This window comes from Myxocyprinus asiaticus, chromosome 22 (assembly GCF_019703515.2).
Source record: "Myxocyprinus asiaticus isolate MX2 ecotype Aquarium Trade chromosome 22, UBuf_Myxa_2, whole genome shotgun sequence".
Taxonomy (NCBI): Eukaryota; Metazoa; Chordata; class Actinopteri; order Cypriniformes; family Catostomidae; genus Myxocyprinus; species Myxocyprinus asiaticus.
In genome coordinates, this window is record NC_059365.1 from 32,662,564 (window position 1) to 32,684,612 (window position 22,049).

Genomic DNA, 22,049 nt, shown 5'->3' on the forward strand with positions numbered 1-22,049 from the left:
TAATTTCCCTCTTTCGCCACCCGTCCTAGATGCTATTACACGTCAAACCAAACTTTACTGACAAGCCCTTGCGGTGTGTTTAAAATCAGTACGTCGGAGTGTTTGATCTTGGTAAAATGTTCATTTGTTAAAGCCTGGTGGTGTGTTGACTTGTCCCTCTCTGAGATTTTTTTCACCACTCCAAGGAAAACATTGTTGCTAGTAGTGAATTCAGGATCTTTTAGTAAACACCAAGACAGACTGAGTGGTGGGTAGTTGATGTGACGGTTCAACCCTGCTCGTAAGCCAACATAACTGCTGAATCCATACGACTCTAATTTTCCATTTTATACTGTAGCATAAAACTGCCTCAGAGTTTGGTTGAGCTCTGTTTTGGTGATTTTTTAAAAATCCAGAGCTACGTTTTTCTCAGTACACCAGGTTTGAAAACAGTAAACGGCCCACATATTCTGCTTAACGGTCCCGGTTTAATTTCTTAATTTCTCCAATTCCTCTATTTCCCTTTCAATAATTTCAGCATGTCTTGCCATTTTTTTGTTTTCCTCATGTAAGTCAATCTCCTCCCACAATTCATCAACTGTTAATCCACCATATAAATCAAAACTGATAGTGAAATCTTCCATGTCTGTGGTAAAGTGCCATCAAAAGCCATAATCCTCCAATTTGGCGCATTGATATGAAATTCCAATTTTGTGCAATTAGAGGTGTGCATTTATTGTCATTTTACAATGGCTTGGAATGAGGCTCATCCAATCAGAATTCAGGGTCGGAACTATCCGTTTTAAGATAAGTTATTGTTTTCCCCATGATGGTCTTTTATTATGGTGTGATACATCTACGATAACCCTGCCCCTAAACACCCAGCAATGACAAAAACGACTGTGATTTACATGTCAGTTAGATGGCTTTTCCTGTCTAAATGGGCGGTTCTTGGCCAACTGAAGCAGCTATAGACCCCAGACCTATGCCGCAGTCATAGGTCTGGCTACGCGAGCCTAGTACTATATCATCCATTCAGCTCTCTAGACATTGGCATCTGCCACTGAAAACCCCATTTCAGTCAAAAGCTAAAAGAGTAATTATGTATTAATTTATGATGTAAAATATGCTTTAATTACACAATGATGAGAAAGTCTAGTCTTTGTTAAAAAAATAAAAATAAATAAAAGCATAACTAGCATGAACAGGCAAACATTCCCCTGAGCAAAGTCCCCTGAGGTTTGGGACATATTTAACAAATTTAAACATTGTTTAAACATTATTTACAAAAAGTAGAATCCACAGTGAGAATATTGAAACTTTTACAACCAAGCCCTAGAGTGATATTATTGGCAACCCTCTCAAAACTGAAAGTGTTATGTTGTGTATTTGTCAGTAGCGGTTCAGAAGCTATTGTGGTAGGAGTGGTTTCTCCTTTGGGAAATCAACAGAAACACACAGAATCTGAAGATTATTATTAGTGCCGAGCTTTAAAAAACAGTGAAGTGAGTCGCTGAGGAACAGCGTCAGGGCTGGTGTAGCAACAGTGAAGTGTTAGTACTTAAATAGTCTGCCACTGGGACTTTTGAGAGTGTGTGGATAAAAACAACCACATAACACAAAGGACTGACTCACTGAGTTTTACAAATGCACAACTTGCAGGCAGACATTAATGTGGACCGGAAATATTTTTCATGCATTTTTATATGCATTTGCCTACAAGACACACTTGCATCACTAGCGCAGTTTTTTGAAGGGGATTTTCGGTGTCATCTCTTCCCTGCAGCCAATGAACAGCGGGGTGCCAGACGATGTCCCAGCTCCTGCTGTTTACTCTCACTCACTCTCTCGCTCTCTCTCAAACACACACACACACACACACACACACACACACACACACATACTGTACAAACAAACAAACAAACAAACAGTCACATTCATCAGTTTAGTTGTATGTGACTACAAGGCATACCCTTGCTACAGCCAATCAGATAGAAAATGAAGAGGTAATCTCCATTTGTTTTTCCAAATTGTTGTCTAATCCAAGACCCCGAAGCACGCACACTCATTTCACACATACACATTCATACACGTACACAAACAACAAATACATATACAGCAATAATTAAGAATAATGGAGTTGGCATCTTAAAAATTAATGGCACAAGACACTGATAAAACAGCAATACGCTGTGCAACATTCAAAGGTGTCTGTCTTGCCCATGCTTGCAGAGAAAAACAATTCCAAAACAGCACAGATGGACACAAAAAATTTGTCATGTGTGAACGGCTCCTCAGTTTCAATAAAGTGTCTTTTTCACTGTAGTGGTAGCTTTGAGTTTTCATTCTAAGTTCTAAAGGTGACAAGAGAAAAATAAATTAGGGACGAGCCCAAAATCATTTATGTGGTAATCTACAAATGCTGCTGACAGACATTTCTTTAAGGAAAATATGACTCCTCATGATATAACCACTTTAATATACGAATCCAGATCTTAAAAACAAAAATGTCCTGATCAATCATTTGCTTTAGTATAATGGAGAATGATTAGATGCATCTGTGGCCTGCCTGTTCAGCCAATCAAACAGATACAAAGAGCCAAGTCATTATGAGAGCAGAAGGTTATTTATTTATCTAGATTTTAATAGAGGTCTCAGCGGAGAGGCACGTTTTGAGAGGGCCTCTTAACAGTGACACCTATAAACCATAAATAATTCTGATTTAGTGGGCATACACTGTTCATAACTATTCTATTACTATAATGTACATTTCCAAATGGACATATTCCTGACAGAGTCAACTGAAAGTGACCTAATTCAGCTGAAGTAATTAACAGCTCATGGCAGCGAATTTCCACCCTTATGCAGACACGATAGATGCTATCAGGGGCAATGAGTAAATGAGACATTGCCCCTTATGGACAGTGGGTAGTGACCCGCAGACGGAGGCACACACACTTTGTCTTTCTCCAGGATAAAAGCAAACTGTGAGTGTGAAATTGGAGGGGAGTGTCTGGGTCCACCCTTGGGAATATATATGTGTTGGTGTGTGTATATATTATGGATGGGTCTCGATGGTCAACTAATCAACTACTGCTAGTCATCCAAAAACCAACTAGTCAGTTAGTGAGGTTTATCTAGATTCTTTTCTAATATAAAATGTTTATTTAGTGAAGTTTTTCTATATGTTTTCCTACATTATATATACAGTGCCTTGCAAAATTATTCAGACCACTGACCAATTCTCACATATTAATGAATTACAAATGGTACACTGAAGTTTAATTCTGATTGATATTTTATTTTAAGACACTGAAACTCAAAATCAATTATTGTTAGGTGACACTGTTTTTTTGTTGGGAAATATTTTTATGAAAAATAAAAAACTGAAAAATCTTGCTTGCATAAGTATTCAACCCCCACACATTAATATTTGGTCGAGCCACCTTTTGCTGCAATAACTGCTTTAAGTCTTTTGGGGTACATATGTATCTGCTTTGCACACAGTGACGAAGTGTTTTTGGCCCATTCTTCTAGATAGATTTGCTCCAGGTTGTTCAGATCGGTTGGGTGACGCTTGTGGACTGCAATTTTCAAATAGTGCCATCGATTCTCAATAGGATTGAGATCAGGACTTTGACTGGACCACTGTAGGACATTTATCTTTTTGTTCTTGAGCCACTCCAATGTTGCTTTGACCTTGTGTTTGGGATCATTGTCATGCTGAAAGGTGAATTTCCTCCCAAGCTTCAGTTTTTTAGTGGATTAAAGCAGGTTCTCGCAGTATTTCCCTATATTTTGCTCCATCCATTCTTCCTTCAGTTCTAACAAGGTGCCATCTTTTATGAGAAGCATCCCCACAGCATGATGCTGCCACCACCATACTTCACTGTAGGGATGGTGTGTCTTGAGGCATAGGAAGTGTTAGGTTTGCGCCACACATAACGCTTTGAGTTTTGGCCAAAAGGCTTGGTCTCATCTGACAACAAAACTTCCTCCCACATCATAGCTGGGTCACTTCCATGCTTTCTGGCAAACTCCAAATGTGCTTTCAGATGATACTTTTTGAGTAACGGCCACCCTCCCATACAGGCCAGCGTTATGCAGTGCTCTTGATATGGTTGACTGGTGCACCATTACTCCACTCCCAGCCACTGTACTCTGTAGCTCCTTCAAAGTGATTGTTGGCCTCTTTGTGGCTTCTCTCACAAGTCTCCTTTTTGTTAGAGCACTGAGTTTTGAGGGACAGCCTTTTCTTGGCAGTGCCTTTGTGGTGCAGCTTCCACTTCCTGATTATTGATCCAGCTGTGCTCACTGGGATATCCAAACATTTGGATATTATTTTGTACCCTTTACCTGATCTATGCATTTTTATTACTTTATCTCTAACTTCTGTGGAATGCTCTTTGGTCTTCATTTTCCTTCAGATTCACAGTTTTCACTTTTCTGTATAGAAGTTGATGTCATAAAACAATGTATTTTGAATAACCTTTGAATAAAAGTTTATTTTTTATTTTATTTTATTTTATTTTATTTTTTATAAATAACACAATGTTTTGTCTCTCTCATTATTGTCACTTAAATTACATTTTATATTAATGTCTTTTCCCGACAAGCTATAATTCCTTAATAATGAAATTTCTAATATATGTGCTGTTTTTATCTAGTTTCTAAGCCATAGTGTAATTGTTACAAACCATGTCTGAGTAGGTTATAACTGGAAAATGTTTCATGCTGAAAATGGACACAACCAGCCTCTTTAATCTGTTATGCTTTCAACTTTTTTATATTTTTTATTAGTATCTAGTAATGTAAGTGCATTGTAACTATTGGGCTACTATTTAATATATTTAGCGACTTCCCAGCTCTATGATTTTGTATTTCCCAATAGTGTCTATAATTGTCTGTCAATGACTCACAATTGGCATCAGGATATTTGTCAGAAATTGTCGATATCCCACCACATTGTCCTATCGCCCAGCCCTATTGTGCCCATCCCTAGTATGCATGTGTGTGTTGGGCAGATAATGTTGGAGCGAAAGACACTGGCAGCCCCATGCCAACACTGACTTCAAACAGCATCGAGAAAACACGAGAAGAAAAGTTATAAAACACACATGATGCTCTCCAGATGAAGGGTAAGTCTAAACTAGTCCAGTGTGTCTTAATTGTTGTAGATCAATAGATGTGTGTGTATCACCCACAAATCCTGTATTCCTCATACTGCCAATTGCAGCGATTAAAACACTCATTATAACACAATAGCAGGCTCACGCTGCACTTCATCTAACACTTCTGCTTTAGCAAGTTCACATCTCACCTTTGTAATTTGATAAGAGTTTCTGCGACATATATTTATCGCCGCATCTGGAGTGGTGCGATTTTTGATGATTATTTGTGGTTATGCTAAAATTGCACATCCTACAAAGGCTACAAAAAGGTCATGGATGTAAACCAATAATGTGAAAAGGAAACTGGATAGAAAAAACATATTGTTACTTACTAATAGAGCACTTCGTTGGCTTCGTGTCTTTCGTAGCGGACTGTTTCACACATTATCCTGAAAAGACAAAGAGAAAGATATCAGTGACATATCCAAAAAGTTAATACAATAGATGCAAGGCTCAAAAATAAAGATGGCCTGATGAAATGGGGCTCATATCAGGCATTATGTTAGTCTTCGTAACCAATAACTTTCTTTGCATTTCTTTTCCATTCAATGAAAGTGAATGGTCACTGAGGCTTTTTTATGCCAAACATCTCCATTTGTGTTCCACAAAAGAAAGAAAGTCATACAAGTTTAGAAAGACTTGAGAGTGATACAATGATCAATGAATTGTAATTTTTTGGTGGACTATCCCTTTAACCTTGTCAAATCAAAATCAAATCACTTTTATTGTCACACAACCATATACACAAGTGCAATAGTGTGTGAAATTCTTGTGTGCAGTTCCAAGCAACATAGCAGTCGTGACAGTGATTAGACATATACCAATTTACAATAAACTTCAGATTTACACAACACAATTTAAAATCTAATATACACATAATTACACACAAAACAATATACAAATAATAACATACGATGTACATTATACAATACACACAATATAGAATACACATTATACAATAAAAAAATAGTATATATAGTATATATAAAATGTACAGTAGGATGTATTGTACTGTATTGACATTCAGGCTGTCAGTTGATAGTCAGTTGCCAGTGTGTTGTCAAGAGAGATATAATTATGACAGTCCAGTGTGAGATAATAAGATTAATAAAGCGCAGTGCTGATGTATATTGATCGTGAGATATCAAGAGTTCAAAAGTCTGATTGCTTGGGGGAAGAAGCTGTCATGAATTCGGCTGCTGCGGGTCCTGATGCTGCGATACCGCCTGTCTGATGGTAGCAGTGAGAGCAGCCCATGGCTCGGATGGCTGGAGTCTCTGATGATCCTCCAAGCTTTTTTCACACATCGCCTGGTATAGATGTCCCAGAGGGAGGGAAGCTCACCTCCGATGATGTGTCTGGCAGTTCGCACCACCCTTTGCAGGGCTTTGCGGTTGTGGGTGGTGCTATTGCCGTACCAGGCAGAGATGCAGCCAGTCAGGATGCTCTCTACAGTGCTGGTGTAGAACCATGTGAGGATGTGGCGGTTCATTCCAAACTTCCTCAGCCATCTCAGGAAGAAGAGGCCCTGATGAGCCTTCTTCACAATGGCCTCAGTGTGGACAGACCATGTGAGTTCCTCAGTGATGTGAACACCCAGGAACTTTAAGCTGCTGACTCTCTCCACTGGTGCTCCATTGATGGTGATGGGACTGTGTTCTCTTTCTCTTCTCCTGAAGTCCACCACAAGCTCCATTGTCTTACTGATGTTGAGGGAGAGGTTGTGCTCCTGACACCAGCGTGTCAGATTCTGCACCTCCTCTCTGTAGGCTGTTACATCATTGTCAGTGATCAGACCTACCACCGTTGTATCATCAGCAAACTTGATGGCATTGGAGCTGTGTGGTGCCACACAGTCATGTGTGTACAGGGAGTACAGGAGTGGGCTGAGAACACAGCCCTGTGGGGCTCCAGTGTTGAGGGTCAGTGATGAGGAGATGTTACTGCCCATTCTAACCACCTGGCATCTGCTTGACAGGAAGTCCAGGATCCAGCTGCACAGCAAGCTGTTTAAGCCCAGAGCCCAGAGTTTCACATCAAGCTTGGAGGGCACTATGGTGTTGAATGCTGAGCTGTAATCTACAAACAGCATTCTCACATAAGTGTTCTTTTTTTCCAGGTGGGAGAGAGCAGTGTGTATTTTAGATGCAATGGCATCATCAGTGGAGCGGTTGTTGCGGTAAGCAAACTGCAATGGGTCCAGTGATGGAGGAAGCACAGAGCAGATGTAATCTCTGATTAGTCTCTCAAAGCATTTGCTGATGATGGGGGTCAGAGCAACAGGACGGCAGTCATTTAAGCAAGTGATTTTGGATTGCTTTGGTACAGGCACAATGGTGGATGTTTTAAAGCATGTGGGGACTACAGACAAAGAGAGGGAAAGGTTGAAAATGTCTGTAAAAACACCAACCAGTTGGTTCGCGCAAGCTCTGATGACGCGGCCCAGAATGCCGTCTGGACCTGCGGCTTTACAGATATTCACCCGTCGGAAGGATAGTGTTACATCCGCTACAGAGACGGAGAGTGAACTAACCACTGTTGCTTCGGCCGCGAGAGCTCTCTCCACAAGGACAGTGTTATTTCACCTGAAACGTGCAAAAAAAGTATTTAGCTCATCTGGGAGAGAGGCAGCGGTGTTCACAGCGGAATTTTTATTCCCTTTAAAGTCCGTGATGATATTAATTCCCTGCCACATGCTTCTAGAGTTGGTGGTGTTAAACTGTCCTTCAATCTTTTTCCTGTACTGTTGTTTTGCTGCTCTGATAGTTTTCGGAGGACATAACTGGCTTGTTTATGCTCCTACGCGTTCCCGGAATTAAAAGCAGAGGTCCGCGCATTAAGTGCCGCGCGAACATCGCTATTAATCCAAGGTTTCTTTTTCGGGTAGATCCGTATTGTTTTGGATGGAACAACATCCTCTATGCACTCTCTGATGAAACACGTGACGCAATCAGCGTAACGCTCGATGTCGTCATCAGAGGCGGACCGGAACATCTCCCAGTCCGTGTGATCAAAACAGTCTTGTAGTGTAGAGTCTGACTGGTCCGACCAGCACTGGATCATTCTGAGTGTGGGTGCTTCCTGTTTCAGTTTCTGCCTGTAAGCGGGCAGAAGCAGAAAGGAAGAGTGGTCCGATTTGCCAAATGGTGGGCAGGGGAGGGATTTGTAGCCATCCCGGAAGGGAGAGTAGCAATGGCCAAAACCTGGTCCCCTCGTGTGTTGAAACTGATGTGTTGGTGGTATTTTGGTGCGATTGATTTGAGATTGGCTTTGTTAAAATCCCCGGTCACAATGAATGCGGCCTCAGGGTGCATGGTTTCCTACTTGCTTATAATTCCATACAGTTCCTTGAGTGCCCGGTCTGTGTCAGCTTGTGGTGGGATGTACACAGCTGCGATAATGACCGCAGTGAATTCCCTCAGTAGCCAGAATGGTCGAAACTGAAGCATGAGAAATTCCAGATCAGGAGAGCAGAAAGACTTGATAGCATGTACGTTCCTCTGATCACACCAGGATTTGTTGATCATAAAACATACACCACCACCTCTGCTTTTACCTGAGAGGTCTTTCGCTCTGTCCGCTCAGTGCACGGAGAATCCCACGGGTTCGATGGCTGAGTCTGGAATCTCCGCAGACATCCAGGTTTCTGTTAGGCAGATAATGCAGCAGTCCCTCGTCTCTCGTTGGAAAGAGATCCGCGCTCTCAGAGCTTGTTGTCCAGAGACTGAACATTTGCCAGTAAAATACTGGGTAGTGGAGGTCGATTTGCACGACGTATTACTCTGATGAGAACGCCGGCTCTGTTTCCCCTTTTCCTTCTGCATTTCCGCGGCCGGGCTGCCAGACAAAGGGCTCCGCTTGTGTGTTTGTAAACAGCAGGTCGGCACTGAGGAATTTGAAGTCCGGTTTACGGTGTGTAATTGCAGAACCAATGTCCAAAAGTGTTTGTCTGTCGTAGACAATAAGGCAGAAAACATCCAAGACAAAAAAAAAAAAAAAAAAAAGAACTGTAAACAAAACAAACAAAAAACTACAAACAAACCAAAAACTACAAGCTTAATCTGCTTTTCTGTGGTGAACTGAACATTGTTATTGAGATTTCTGCTTATTTAAACATGTAAAAAGGTAACGATATCAAGCTGGATAACATATATGAGGATTTGTCGAAATTGAGAGAATAATTTGTGTTAAGAGTCGGTTTAATGGGATGAAAATATAAACAAATCACATTGTAATTTTTCCCTGTGTTTATTAATTTGTATCATGTGTCATAAAGTTACATTATGGCTGTATAATTTCCAACTATTATTTCCAATTTAAAAATGAGTTGTGGTGGGGCCAGTCAGTGAATATATTGGCAGGGCAAGTCAAAAACATCTGCTGGCCCAACTGGGCTAGCATCAAAAATATCCTTATTGTTAAGCCATGAGATGGTTCCAAAAGAAGCAACAAACCACATATTTTTGTCTGCAACTATGAAATGCCAGCCAATTCGTAAAACTAAAATCAAATTCAGATGATGGATGGTATTGTGTTCTTCCAAAATAAAAACAAAAGGATAAACAAAAGCTCTGTTCGTAGTTCCTTTTTTCATGTCGGTTTACACTAGAAGTGCTGTTTAAGCAAACTGAGATACATTGCCACAGCACAAAACATTCCAAGGGACAAAAACATTTTTTAAAAGACCTCAAAAATGTTCAACTCTGTTGGAGGAGAGAAGGTCAACTAAATCCATCTAAAACAAATAGCATTCCTGAAGATGTATATGGACAACTGAAGGTGTTGGAGGGGTCAGGAAGGGTTTGGAATGTGCTGGAACACCTAGGTCATGTAACAAATTATTATTTTACCCCCCAAAAATACACATTCACATGTGTATAAACATGATAATGTGAGAACCTTGAGAAGGTAGCTAAAGAGATTTTTAAGCGAGTAACTGTTATTGAAAAACTAATATTGTTAAAAACTTAGGTAACACTTTACATTTGTTAACATTAGTTTATGCATTAGTTAAAATGAACTAACAATTAACAAAATAATTTTTACAGCATTTATTAAGCTTTGTTAATGTTAGTTAATAAAAATACAATTGCTCATTGCTATTTCTTGTTAGCTCATGTTACATTAACTAATGTTAACATATTCAACTTTTGATTTTAAAAAATGTATTACTGTTGAAATTAAAATGAACCAAAATTAATAAATGCTGTAAAAGTATTGTTTATTGTTAGTTCATGTTACCAAATGTTGTTAACTAATCTTAACAAATACAACCTTACTGTAGTGCTACCAAAAATAATTCACAAAACAGAAAAAACATCTTTACATGCAATTAAAGGGAAATTTGCTAGATTTGTTTTGTTATACAGTTCAACATTTACAGAACAAAAAACAAAACAAAACGGCACTTTTCAAATGTTTTTTTATGTAGAGATTTTACTGTTTTAGCCTTGTCTCAGACCCAGACTTTCAATATTTTCAATAACCTATTAAAATCCTTACATATATATATATATATATATATATATATACACACACACACACACACACACATATACATACATACACACATACATTTATACACATACATACAGTGCCTTGTGAAAGTATTCACCCCCTTGGTGTTTTTCCTGTTTTGTTGCATTACAACCTGGAATTAAAATTGTTTTTTTTTGTTTGTTTTTTTGGGGGGGGGGGGGGGGGGGGTTGTACCATTTGATTTACACAACATGTCTACCAATTTGAAGGTGCAAAATATTTTTTATTGTGACACAAACAATAATTAAGACAAAATAAAACACAAAAAATCTTGAGTGTTTGGCAAACTCCAAACGTGTTTTCATATTTTTTTTCTTTAAGCAATGGTATTTTTTCTGGCCACTCTTCCATTAAGCCCCGCTCTGTGGAATGTATGGCTTAAAGTGGTCCTATGGACAGATACTCCCATCTCCACTGTGGATCTTTGCAGCTCCTTCAGTGTTATCTTTGGTGTCTTTGTTGAATTTCTGATTAATGCCCTCCTTGCCCGTTCTGTGAGTTTTGGTGGGCAACCTTCTCTTGTCAGGTTTGTAGTGGTGCCATATTCTTTCCATTTTGTTATACTGGATTTAATGGTGTTCAGTGGGATGTTCAAAGTTTGGGATATTTTTTTATAACCCAACCCTGATCTATACTTCTCCACAACTTTGTCTCTGACCTGTTTGGAGAGCTCCTTGGTCCTTTCAGAACAGATGTATTTATACTGACATCATGTGACAGATCATGTGACACTTTGATTGCACACAGATGGACCTTAATCAACTAATTATGTGACTTCTTAAGTTAATTGGTTGTACCAGATCCTATTTAGGGGTTTCATACAAAAGGGGGTGAATACATATGCATTCACAACTTTTCAGTTATTTTTTTTTTTTTTTTTTTTAAACAATGTATTTTTTTAATCCACTTCAACAATTTGGACTATTTTGATAGGTCCATTACATAAATTCCAAATAAAAATACATTTTAATTCCAGGTATTAACGCAACAAAACAGGAAAAACACCAAGGGGGTGAATACTTTCGCAAGGCACTCTATACCCTTGCTAAATATGAGCAAAGAAGGCTGTGTGTGTCTTTATTTTTTATCCTTTTGATCTTTCATTTAAAATATTCACAAAAATCTATCCTCTAGTGGGCATCAAACAATTGCAAACACAACACAGTTTTTTTTTAATCAAAAAACTAATAATGTTTGTCAAATATAAGTATGGCACAATTATTGGCACCCTTTTATTCAATACTTTGTGCAACCTCCCTTTGCCAAGATAACAGCTCTGAATCTTCTCCTATTATGCCTAATGAGGTTGAAGAACACCTGGCAAGGGATCTGAGACCATTCCTCCATACAGAATCTCTCCAGATCCTTCAAATTCAGAGGTCCATGTTGGTGGACTCTCCTCTTCAGTTCACCCCACAGGCTTTCTATGGGGTTTCAGGTCAGAGGACAGGGATGGCCACGGCAGAACCTCCATTTTTTGGTAAGTGAACTATTTTTGTGTTGATTTTGATGTTTGTTTTGGATCACTGTCCTGCTGGAAGATTCAACCACAGCCCATTTTAAGCTTTCTGGCAGAGGCAGTCAGGTTTTGATTTTTTTTTTTTTTTTTTCTATTGGTATTTGATAGATGTCATGTATCCGAAAAAGATGTCCAGGACCTCTGGCATAAAAACAGCCCCACAATGTTAAAAATCCACCACCATATTTAACTGTTGGCATTGGGGGGTACTTCATCTCTGTGTGCGCCAAACTCATCTCTGGTGTTTGCTGCCAAAAAGCTCATTTTTTGTTTCATCTGACCATAGAACCCGGTCACATTTGAAGTTCCAGTAGTGTCTGGCAAACTGAAGATGCTTGAGTTTGTTGTCGGATGAGAGCAGAGGCTTTTTTTCTTGAAACCCTCCAAAACAACTTGTTGTGAAGTAGGTGATGTCTGATTGTAGTCTTTGAGACTTTCTGACCCCAAGACTCAACTAATTTCTTCAATTATCCAGCTGTGATCCTTGGAGATTCTTTGGCCACTTGAACCATCCTCCTCACCATGCGAGACAACATAGACACACATCTTCTTCCAGGCTGATTCTTAAGATCTCCAGTTGATTGGAACTTGTTAATTATTGCCCTGATGTTGGAAATGGGTATTTTCAATGCTTTGGCTATTTTCTTACAGCCACTTCCCATTTTGTGAAGCTCAACAACCTTTTGCCACACATCGTAACTATATTCTTTGTTCTTACCCATTGTGATGGATGGCTAAGGGAATTTGGCATGTGTGTTACCTCATATTTATAACCCTGTGAAACAGAAAGTCATGACTGAACAATTTCATGTTCCTTGTGACCCAGGAATACTAAAAAAAATTAAAATATGAATGGGAATATACTTCAGATTTATTTTACTCATAAGAATGTCTAGGGGTGCCAGTAATTATGGCAAATGTGTTTTTGAGAAGAATATTTAATTAAGAGATTTTTCCCCCATTTCAATTAGTTTACTTCAATTAAAGGTTAGATTTTTATGAATATTTTGAATGAAAGATCAAAGGATAAACAATAAAAACATATTTTTTTTTTTTTCACAGCCTTCTTTGCTCATATTTACCAAGGGTGCCAATATTTTTGGCCACAAATGTAGGCATGTCATAAAATATTGATTATTGATCAGCACGTTATTTTATCGATATATTTTTGAGGCACTGATATATAAAAATTAGCCAACATTTAAATTAGAAGCCTAATTTGCATGCTTTGCAATTCACTGTCAGCTGGCATAATAGCGTTGGGAGACCATAAGGGGGTGATATAACATTTACTGAAGCAGGTATCACAACACAGAACAGGTATTTTAGAGCTCCTTGCATAGGATGCACACACACAAAAGTTACAAGAGGTTTCTCTACTTTTTCAAGAAGGAAAGTGACCGGGTTTACAGGTTAGTGTATTAAACTGATTTAACTGCACAAACTGAACGATTAGAAATTATTATAAAATTTCTGTTTATTGTATATTTAAAGAGGTTTCATTCAAGCTGAAAACCACAAAAAGACAAACTAGTAACTAAAAATACATTGTGTTGGCTATATGAAAGATTCGTTCACAATATATCATATAGTAATGGCTAGAGTAAATAATCTTTGTCCTTTTGACAATGATCTGGGTCGAATTTAATGGAAAACTATGCATGTTGCACTCCGTGGCGCTGCAGAATTTTAAGCAGCCTCTGGAGACGGCGAGCCCGCGGTGTGTGCGTACCTTCATAGATAATCATTTTTCCGAATTTTAGAAGGCACCATGTTGTCCGCCAGACACGTCCGGTGTGCGACTCCTTTAAATATACCCTGCCGCTCACACTTTACCAAAGTTGCGAGAAATATGTCTGAAAAGACAAAGACTATTGTGGAATGAGCAGCCCTATTTATATCTCAAAAAATCCCGATATATATCGATAATCATTGGGAAAATCTCCCGATTATCGATGCGTGAATAAGGCATAGATCCCAAGCCTAATATATATATATATATATACACACACACACAGTACTGTGCAAAAGTTTTAGACACTTGAGAAAATGCTGCATAGTGAGGATGTCTTCAAAAATAATGACATAAATAGTTTTCATTTATCAATTAACATCATACAAAGTCCAGTAAACATAAAAAAGCTAAATCAATATTTGGTGTGGCCACCTTTGCCTTTAAAACAGCCCCAAATGTATTTATTGTGTGAAAATGATTTCTATTCATATTTCAACAAATTACGACGGTTGTGGTGTCATTTCCACCACACCAAACTAATTGTGCCCCCAATAAAGTTTTTCCAAAAGCTAGTGTACTTGTTATCCAAGTCATCAAAAGTGTCAGTGAAGAGCATGCAAGTGATGTTTGAAGAAACAATAACAGTAAACATAATTTGTGAGTCTAACATTTTTAATGAGTGTCATTTCCAAACAAGATGCAATTCTGCCAAATTATGCAAAAAGTGTGAAAATAATCTTTAACTGTGTGTATTTAGGATACATAAAATGTTAGCTATGAAGTTAGGATTAGACAAACAAAGGAGACTGCTTTTTATTTCAGAAACATAAAAAATGTAATTTCCACCATGGGAATCTATTAAACACAATACAGAATTTGAGATGTGGTGGAAATGACACTGTGGTAAAAATGTATGACTTTCAGAAAAAAGACAACAAAAAAAAAATCTCATGTGATGCATGTACACACACTGTTGGAAAAATTTATAAAATGTATTATTTTATAAAGTGGGTTAAAGCTGAAGTGTGTAATTTCCGCGGCACTAGCGTCACCAAATGGAATTGCAAAAATACATTGTTTTAGATAACTTTTTCAAAAAACCATTGATCAAACAAACAGATAGTCCCAGCCCAAGCTCACGCCATTGGTAAATCCAATGCTGACATGAGGCTAAATGGGCCGCTCAAAACAAACAAGTCAATGTTAATAGCGCCAAAGAAACACAGTGTTTAAGTTTGAGGAAATTAACCTACGGATGGCTTACTAGATGTCTCTACATATTAAGCTGGTATAGCAGAATGTATTTTAATATCAAAAAAGTTCCACACTTCTGCTTTAAATTGAGAGTTAAATTAATGTCTTAACAAGACTGTACTTTCTAAAAATCCACAGTTCTAAAAGGGGCCGAAGTTGAAGAAACACTCAATAAATAAATACAAGTGGATAAATAACTGTTAAATATAACATCTGGGAAACAACTGCATCCTTAAGGGGTCAAATGAGTCTATTCATCTATATAGTAAGTCAGACATCTAATTTTCCATCTGACTGCAGGATCTGGCAGTGGCCTGGGGCAGCAGCACTCGTATCCTCTGATACACAATTACAATCTTAAATCTTTATTAATTTTTTTCACTTAGGGCAGCTGTGCGAGCCTGATTTGCTACTGCTCCAGATATACCAACCCAAACATTTACTTCTTCTATCTGCACACGTCTATCATTCCCACATATGTACTCATAAACCATCATCCTCCACCTGCTTACCCCCAAAAATATTCATGCAATTTGTTTGTTTTTTCATTTCTCAAATTCTTCCCTCAGTTTTACCTCAGTTGGTGTTCCCGAAGATTGGACAGTGCCTCCATTCCATGCAAGTAGGAATATACAATCTCCAAGTCCTACAGGTAAGCAGAAAAAGAAAGAAAAGATCAAAGGCCATTCATCTTTAATAGCACACACTCCCAGAGTTCCCATTGCAACACTCACATCATCTGTTGAAAAGGGTGAGAGAGGAAACTGTTCTGGTGGAACACCACAGAATTATAACGTAATAGTGAAATACCTTTATAAAAATGCACTTATATTAATGCCTCTTGTTATATCTATTAATAATTATATGGTATATAGAAGGCACAGATCATTCTTAGTGAATTCACCACTCATATATAAGTATAATTAATAGGTGTACAAAGCAAACAGGCTTTTCAAGACACAACTAAAGGCCCTTTCCCACTGGCAGTACTAAAGCCCATTTTATGTACTTTCCCCCAGAACTAGTACTTTTCATCGCATTCACACAATTTTTATCTCCTTCTCTGGAGTAGGTACTACAGGGGCGTACAGGGACTGTTGGAGACTGTGGGAGGTGCTGCAGCCTGTGATCAGTCAAAAACCTATGACACACAAAGCATTGAGAAAGGAGAGGTGTCCACATCCTCCATTGTAAACAACTAGCTGCTAGCATGCTACTCAGAGGATTTTACAATTCCCTTCACAGAAATAAAATAAAACCGAAGTATCCAAAGAGGATCACCGTTTCACATATGTGTGTGTGTGTAAATTCATCGGGAGACACACTGAGTTGTCATGCAGCTGTACTGTTTGTACTGTGTGACTATACAGAGAATAATGTGATTCAGGGCTCCAGACTAAAAAATTACTTAGGAGCCACTGGATCCTAAACTAGTGCCCGACTGATTTATCGGTCGGCCGATATCAGCCTTTCACTGATATATCGCTATCGGCGTATATGTTTACCGATATGTGCAGATATTAAAACTTTTTTAAAGAACTTATAATGCAGAAAACAATGCTTTAGAATTGGTGTCATAACGTAGTTTGTCCAGCAGAGCACGCTCCGACTCCATTGTTTACAGAGCTGACTCTGAACTGAACTCTGACTCTGCAGACAGGGCGGAGTTAAGCGGTGTCTTCTCGGTAAGTTGCTAACTAGTTTGTGAAATACATACTGGAAAGTTAATAAACAATGACCCCATCATTTTCCCTTTGCAATATAACTAATATAATGTTAACCCTGTCCCTGACAACCATGTCACTCATGTTTATCACATCTGTTTGCTGTTAGCCAGCTATAGTTTGTCAGTGCAGTCAGTAATGAAGCAGATTGAAAGGTAAACATCAGAGCGTCTTTTTGCAGCTCAGCAGACAACGGTGTGGTGGTGGATTGTGTCCGTTGAGTGTTAATTTCACGCTACGTTGTTACCTAGTTGGTGAGATACAATGCTGGAAAGTAAATAAACAACGTACGTCTTTTACTCTCCGTGGCAACGAGCTTATAGCTAACTAGCAAATCACGTAGCTACTTTCATAGCATGTCAGCTGAGTGGAAGCTAATGTTTAAACATGCATTCACTAAACTGTTTTGTTCAGGATTCACAGTTTGGTACCCCGTTCACCCGAACAATTCCAGTCGTTGCATTTATAAAATGTAATATTTAAAAGTCTGGTTTTCCACCATTGAAAGTTTCCCCTGAAGTTGTATAGCAGAATACGGTGTAGCACCGCTGCCGCTGTTTATCTCTTGACTCGGCAGGTGTAAATGCTTCTTGTTTTACAACCAGCCAATAATTGACTGGCAATATTAAAATAGTCAGCATTTGACTGATACTAAACAGTACTGATGTTTATTTAACTATTTATTTTATTTGAATTTATTCTTAATTTTAATGGTCAGCAACTGACTGATACTGAACATACAGTACTGATTTATTAAGCTATTTATTGTATTTTTATTAATTCTTTATTTTCTCATTGTTCATTTCTAGAATTTGTTGACAATGTATAATAATAATGTCAAATATTCTTTGACAAAAATATTTAAGAAAGCAGCCTTCTGAGTACCTTTGCATAGTCATATCGGTGCAAAATCGGTGAACAATCCACATAGAAAAGGTCTGTTTTCGTTCCAGCTCAAAAATTTACTATATCGGCCACCATATCTGTAATCGGTGAATTTTCCCCCTCTAAAATCAGTATCAGTCTCAAAAACCCCATATCAGTCGGGCACTATCCTAAACTGAAACATTAAGGAGCCAAATGGCTGTTTTAGTCACCAAATCATGTAATTGCTTGATTTAGATTGCTGTCCAGAAACAAGATAACCCATTAATCGGAGGTCTAATAAACAGTATTTATAGTTGAGAAGATGAGTAAGTTTGCAAGTGGTGCGGGACTTTTATTTATAAAGAAGCCCGAAATACACATGGGACTGCTATTTTGAAATATCTGCGCTCCCAGTTGTGAACACACTGATTCAAACTGCTAACCTGAGCTCCGATCATCAAAAAGACCCGGTTCAAGAGTGTCATTTGTTCACGACTCTCTCATGCTGGGATTGTTGCTGCGTGCAGTACAGCGAGCTCATCAAAACAGAACGGGTGAAAAGTGGCCCGAGACACACTGGTGCGCGCTCTGCAGATGTATTCAATAACTCACAAGATGATATTTGACGAAACCGCATATGAACGCACACAACCCATCTGTAGCCAACGGTGACTAGATTTTAAATTATTGTTGCGATCAATTATTTTTTGTCACGTTTGCGTCCATTTTAGTCACCGTCTGGAGCCCTGTGATTTCTGGATTACTATATCTAATTTTTCCTATGATGACAGATATAAATAATCAGATGTTTATCGAGAGTGGAAAATTGAACTCTATTGTACACTAAACCGTCATGAAATCTAGTTTACATGAGGGAAGTATTGCGTGCCTGTTACTGTGTGGTAACTTGCATCAAGACGTATTTTTTAAATCAACGAGTGAGTATTTCAGTACAGTAATTTATGTTGAGTCAATGTCTTTATTTTATAAGAATGTATTAATAAATAGGTTTATAGTGCTTTCAACATGTTGTCCACTAAAGTCTGACCGCTCGTCTCTTCTTTCACTACAGCTCCAAACACACAGCTCTCGTGCCCAGTTTAAACTGTAACATGAAGACAAAGACTGCATCCAAAAACGGGAAAATGCTGCCTTCGGGGGCTGAGGTGGGATTAAATAAGTTGCTTTTTAAACTGTTCAGAGACCAGTTTCCTTTAGAGTTCCATTCATCCAAAAATGCTATCATTTAAACCATTAATTGATTAGCCTACGTTTTCGGATGCAGCCAAAGCTCATGTAAAACAGCCCTAACAAAAGTGTAACTCCGATCCCAGCATCCTCCGTCGGTGTTGTTGATTTCAGTGTTGTTGATTTCATTGTTTTGTTTATATTGAATCGCGCATTTCAACCTTGTCAGAAGAAAAATTGTTGGTACTAGATTACGTCACTACGGTGGTAACTTTTGGCAATGCGAATGCAACAGGGGCAAAGTCTCCTCGGGTTACTCGTAAGAGTTCTCATCTAGAAAGTTACTAAAGGAAAAGTATGTGACTGTAGTTGGGAAAGGGCCTTAAATAAACAGACTCAGGTTCCTAAACAGGTCCTTTCAGCAGAGTCTTTAAAAGTAGTTCTTCAGACAAACAGTCCACCGTGGATGCATATAGCGGAGCACACATTGCATCCTGTCCCTTCCACATGCACACGATAACTGACGCCACAACTGGGCTGCCTTTGAGCTAACAAAGGCATGCTGGGACAGCCAAGAGGACAAAAGAGGTTCTGTGCTCGCACACAGACTCACTTGATTATGAACTGAGAGACCCTGTGCAACAGGGGACACAGCATACACACAAACACAAATGCAAACACACCACTCACTAAACATTTGCTTTCTGATATAGCACAAGACCATATCCCCTTTGTTTCCTCTCGGGATAGTTCACCCAACATTGAAATTTCTCACCCTTATGTTGTTCCATGGAAGAAAGAATTTCATACAGGTTTGGAACAACATTAGGGTGCATAAATGATTCCAGAATTTTCATTTGAGGGTGAACTATTCTTATAAATGGTGTTGGACTCGTAGATAAATCAGAACAGAAATTAAGGAAAAAAAGATTTTAAAAATCAGTCTTGTCTGTATTGGTCATGAGGGACTTAGTCAAAACATAACATTTGGTATTTACGGTAATTTGATTCCAAGCAAGCTGAGATTTAGGGGGCAAAGGGGGTCAACACCAGATTAACAGAAAATGATCTGAAACGCAGTCTTGTAGGTCCTATACTTGTAATAGGACATTCAGGGCAACCAAACACAAATAAACCCTTGTGCTAAGGTTATTGAGGACAAGGTCACACTGAGCTGACTGTATTGGAAACCAACGTTGACCCCTATGTTTTGAAGTGTCAAAAGAGGCTTATGAATTGAGAATTATTCATGTTTTGTCCCCCCCTACTGTTACTAGCAGCATAATGCATAGAGTTGGGGGTGAAAATGAAGAAATGGCATTGAATTTAATCACATTTCGGGACAGTAGGGCAGTTAGTAGAGCTGAGAAACTAAATTAGAATTTTACAAAGCACATAAATATTCAATATTATTATTTAAATATTTAATAATAGGGTACAATGGGGCTAAAGGCACACCTTAAGGAAAATGTGCTTTTTTTTCTAGCCATAAAGTGTATCAAGATTGAAAAAAATAAAATAAAAAAAATTATTAAATATTGGAGAAACATCATCATTTATTATATATGTATATATATATATATATGTATGTATAAATATATGTGTATATGTATATATATATATATATATATATATATATATATTTATTTATTTATTTATTTTTTAAATAGTCTTTTACTTGGGGTAAAAGGCAAATACATGAGACAGCAAGATGCCTTTTTTGAGTAACAAATTAAGATAATGCTCATTCAAAATAACTACTTCAGAAAATGGCGCACAATCTCCTGTTAATTTAAATCACGTTTGACATATCATAATAAATCTATTCACCCCATTTATAAAAAAAATAAAATAAATAAAATGTGTTTTATGGGGGCCTTTAGCCCCTGCAACAGGGGGGCTTTTTTACCCTAAATACTATCCTTTCTCTAATTGGACAGTTAATAAAAAGATGCTTCATTTAATCACCTTGAACAAAACTGAAAATGAGAAATAAATATTTTGTCTCAAAATAAATGTGATAATTTCAGGGAAAATTTTTAAAATGATTAAATATTAGATCAAATTACCTCAAAATCAAACTTTAGACATTACATGCAATGATCTCATGGATCAAGAATATTTTGCAGTACATAGTGACAAATGGGTTTTAAAGGAATAGTTCACCCCAAAATGACAATTCTCTCATCATTTACTCATCCCAGATGTGAATGACTTTCTTTCTTCTGCTGAACACAAACAAATGTTTTTAGAAGAATATTTCAGCTCTGTAGGTCCATACAATGCAAGTGAATGGTGACCAACATTTTGAAGCTCCAAAAGCACATAAAGTCAGCATAAAAGTAATCCATATGACTCCAGTGTTTTAATCAATGTCTTCAGAAGTGATATGATGTGTGGAAAAAAAAGAAAAAAAAAGATCAATATTTAAGTTTTTTTTTAAATTATAAATCTACGCTTTCACATTTTTGTTTTTGCCGATTCGCATTATTTGTGCATACCGACACCTACTGAGCAGGGAGGATAATTTATAGTAAAAATGGAGTTAAATATTGATCTGTTTTTCACCCACACCTATCATATCACTTCTGAAGATATGGATTTAACCACTGGAGTCAATATGGATTATTTTTATGCTGCCTTTAAGTGCTTTTTGGAGCTTCAAAGTTCTGGTCACCATTCACTTGCATTTTAAGGACCTACAGAGCTGAAATATTCTTCTAAAAATCTGTTTGTGTTCAGCAGAAGAAAAAGTCAAACACATCTGGGATGGCATGAGGGTGAGTACATGATGAGAGCATTTTCATTTTTGGGTAAACTATCCCTTTAAAGAATGAACTGCGGAAGTATTTGTTGCCATTTAGTGTTTTGGGAGAAAATAAAATCAAAAGTGCCTTTTAACCCGGGGACCTTTAGCCCCATTGTACCCTATCACTTAAATATTACTAAAATTCAAATTACATTCAAATTTTAAAAAAAGAAATTATTTGAGTTAGGAAAAAAAAAGCAACAAGACACTAAAACCTTAACTAAAGTAAAATGAGAAAAGAAACAGTCATATATTAACTTGCCTG

At 37.9% G+C, this 22,049-nt stretch overlaps 1 protein-coding gene across 8 annotated transcripts in view; it reads right to left on the minus strand.

Moving 5' to 3' along the window:
• LOC127413030 (rap guanine nucleotide exchange factor 2-like) overlaps window positions 1-22,049 on the minus strand; it is a 198,464-nt gene that overhangs the window by 117,135 nt on the left and 59,280 nt on the right. For all 8 annotated transcript variants that reach the window (XM_051649819.1, XM_051649823.1, XM_051649821.1 and 5 more), the window contains exons 2-3: window positions 15,772-15,842; window positions 5,483-5,539 (exon numbers count right to left, since the gene is read on the minus strand). In XM_051649819.1, coding sequence (XP_051505779.1) covers window positions 5,483-5,539; window positions 15,772-15,842 — 128 coding nt within the window. The remainder of the gene's footprint in view (window positions 1-5,482; window positions 5,540-15,771; window positions 15,843-22,049) is intronic.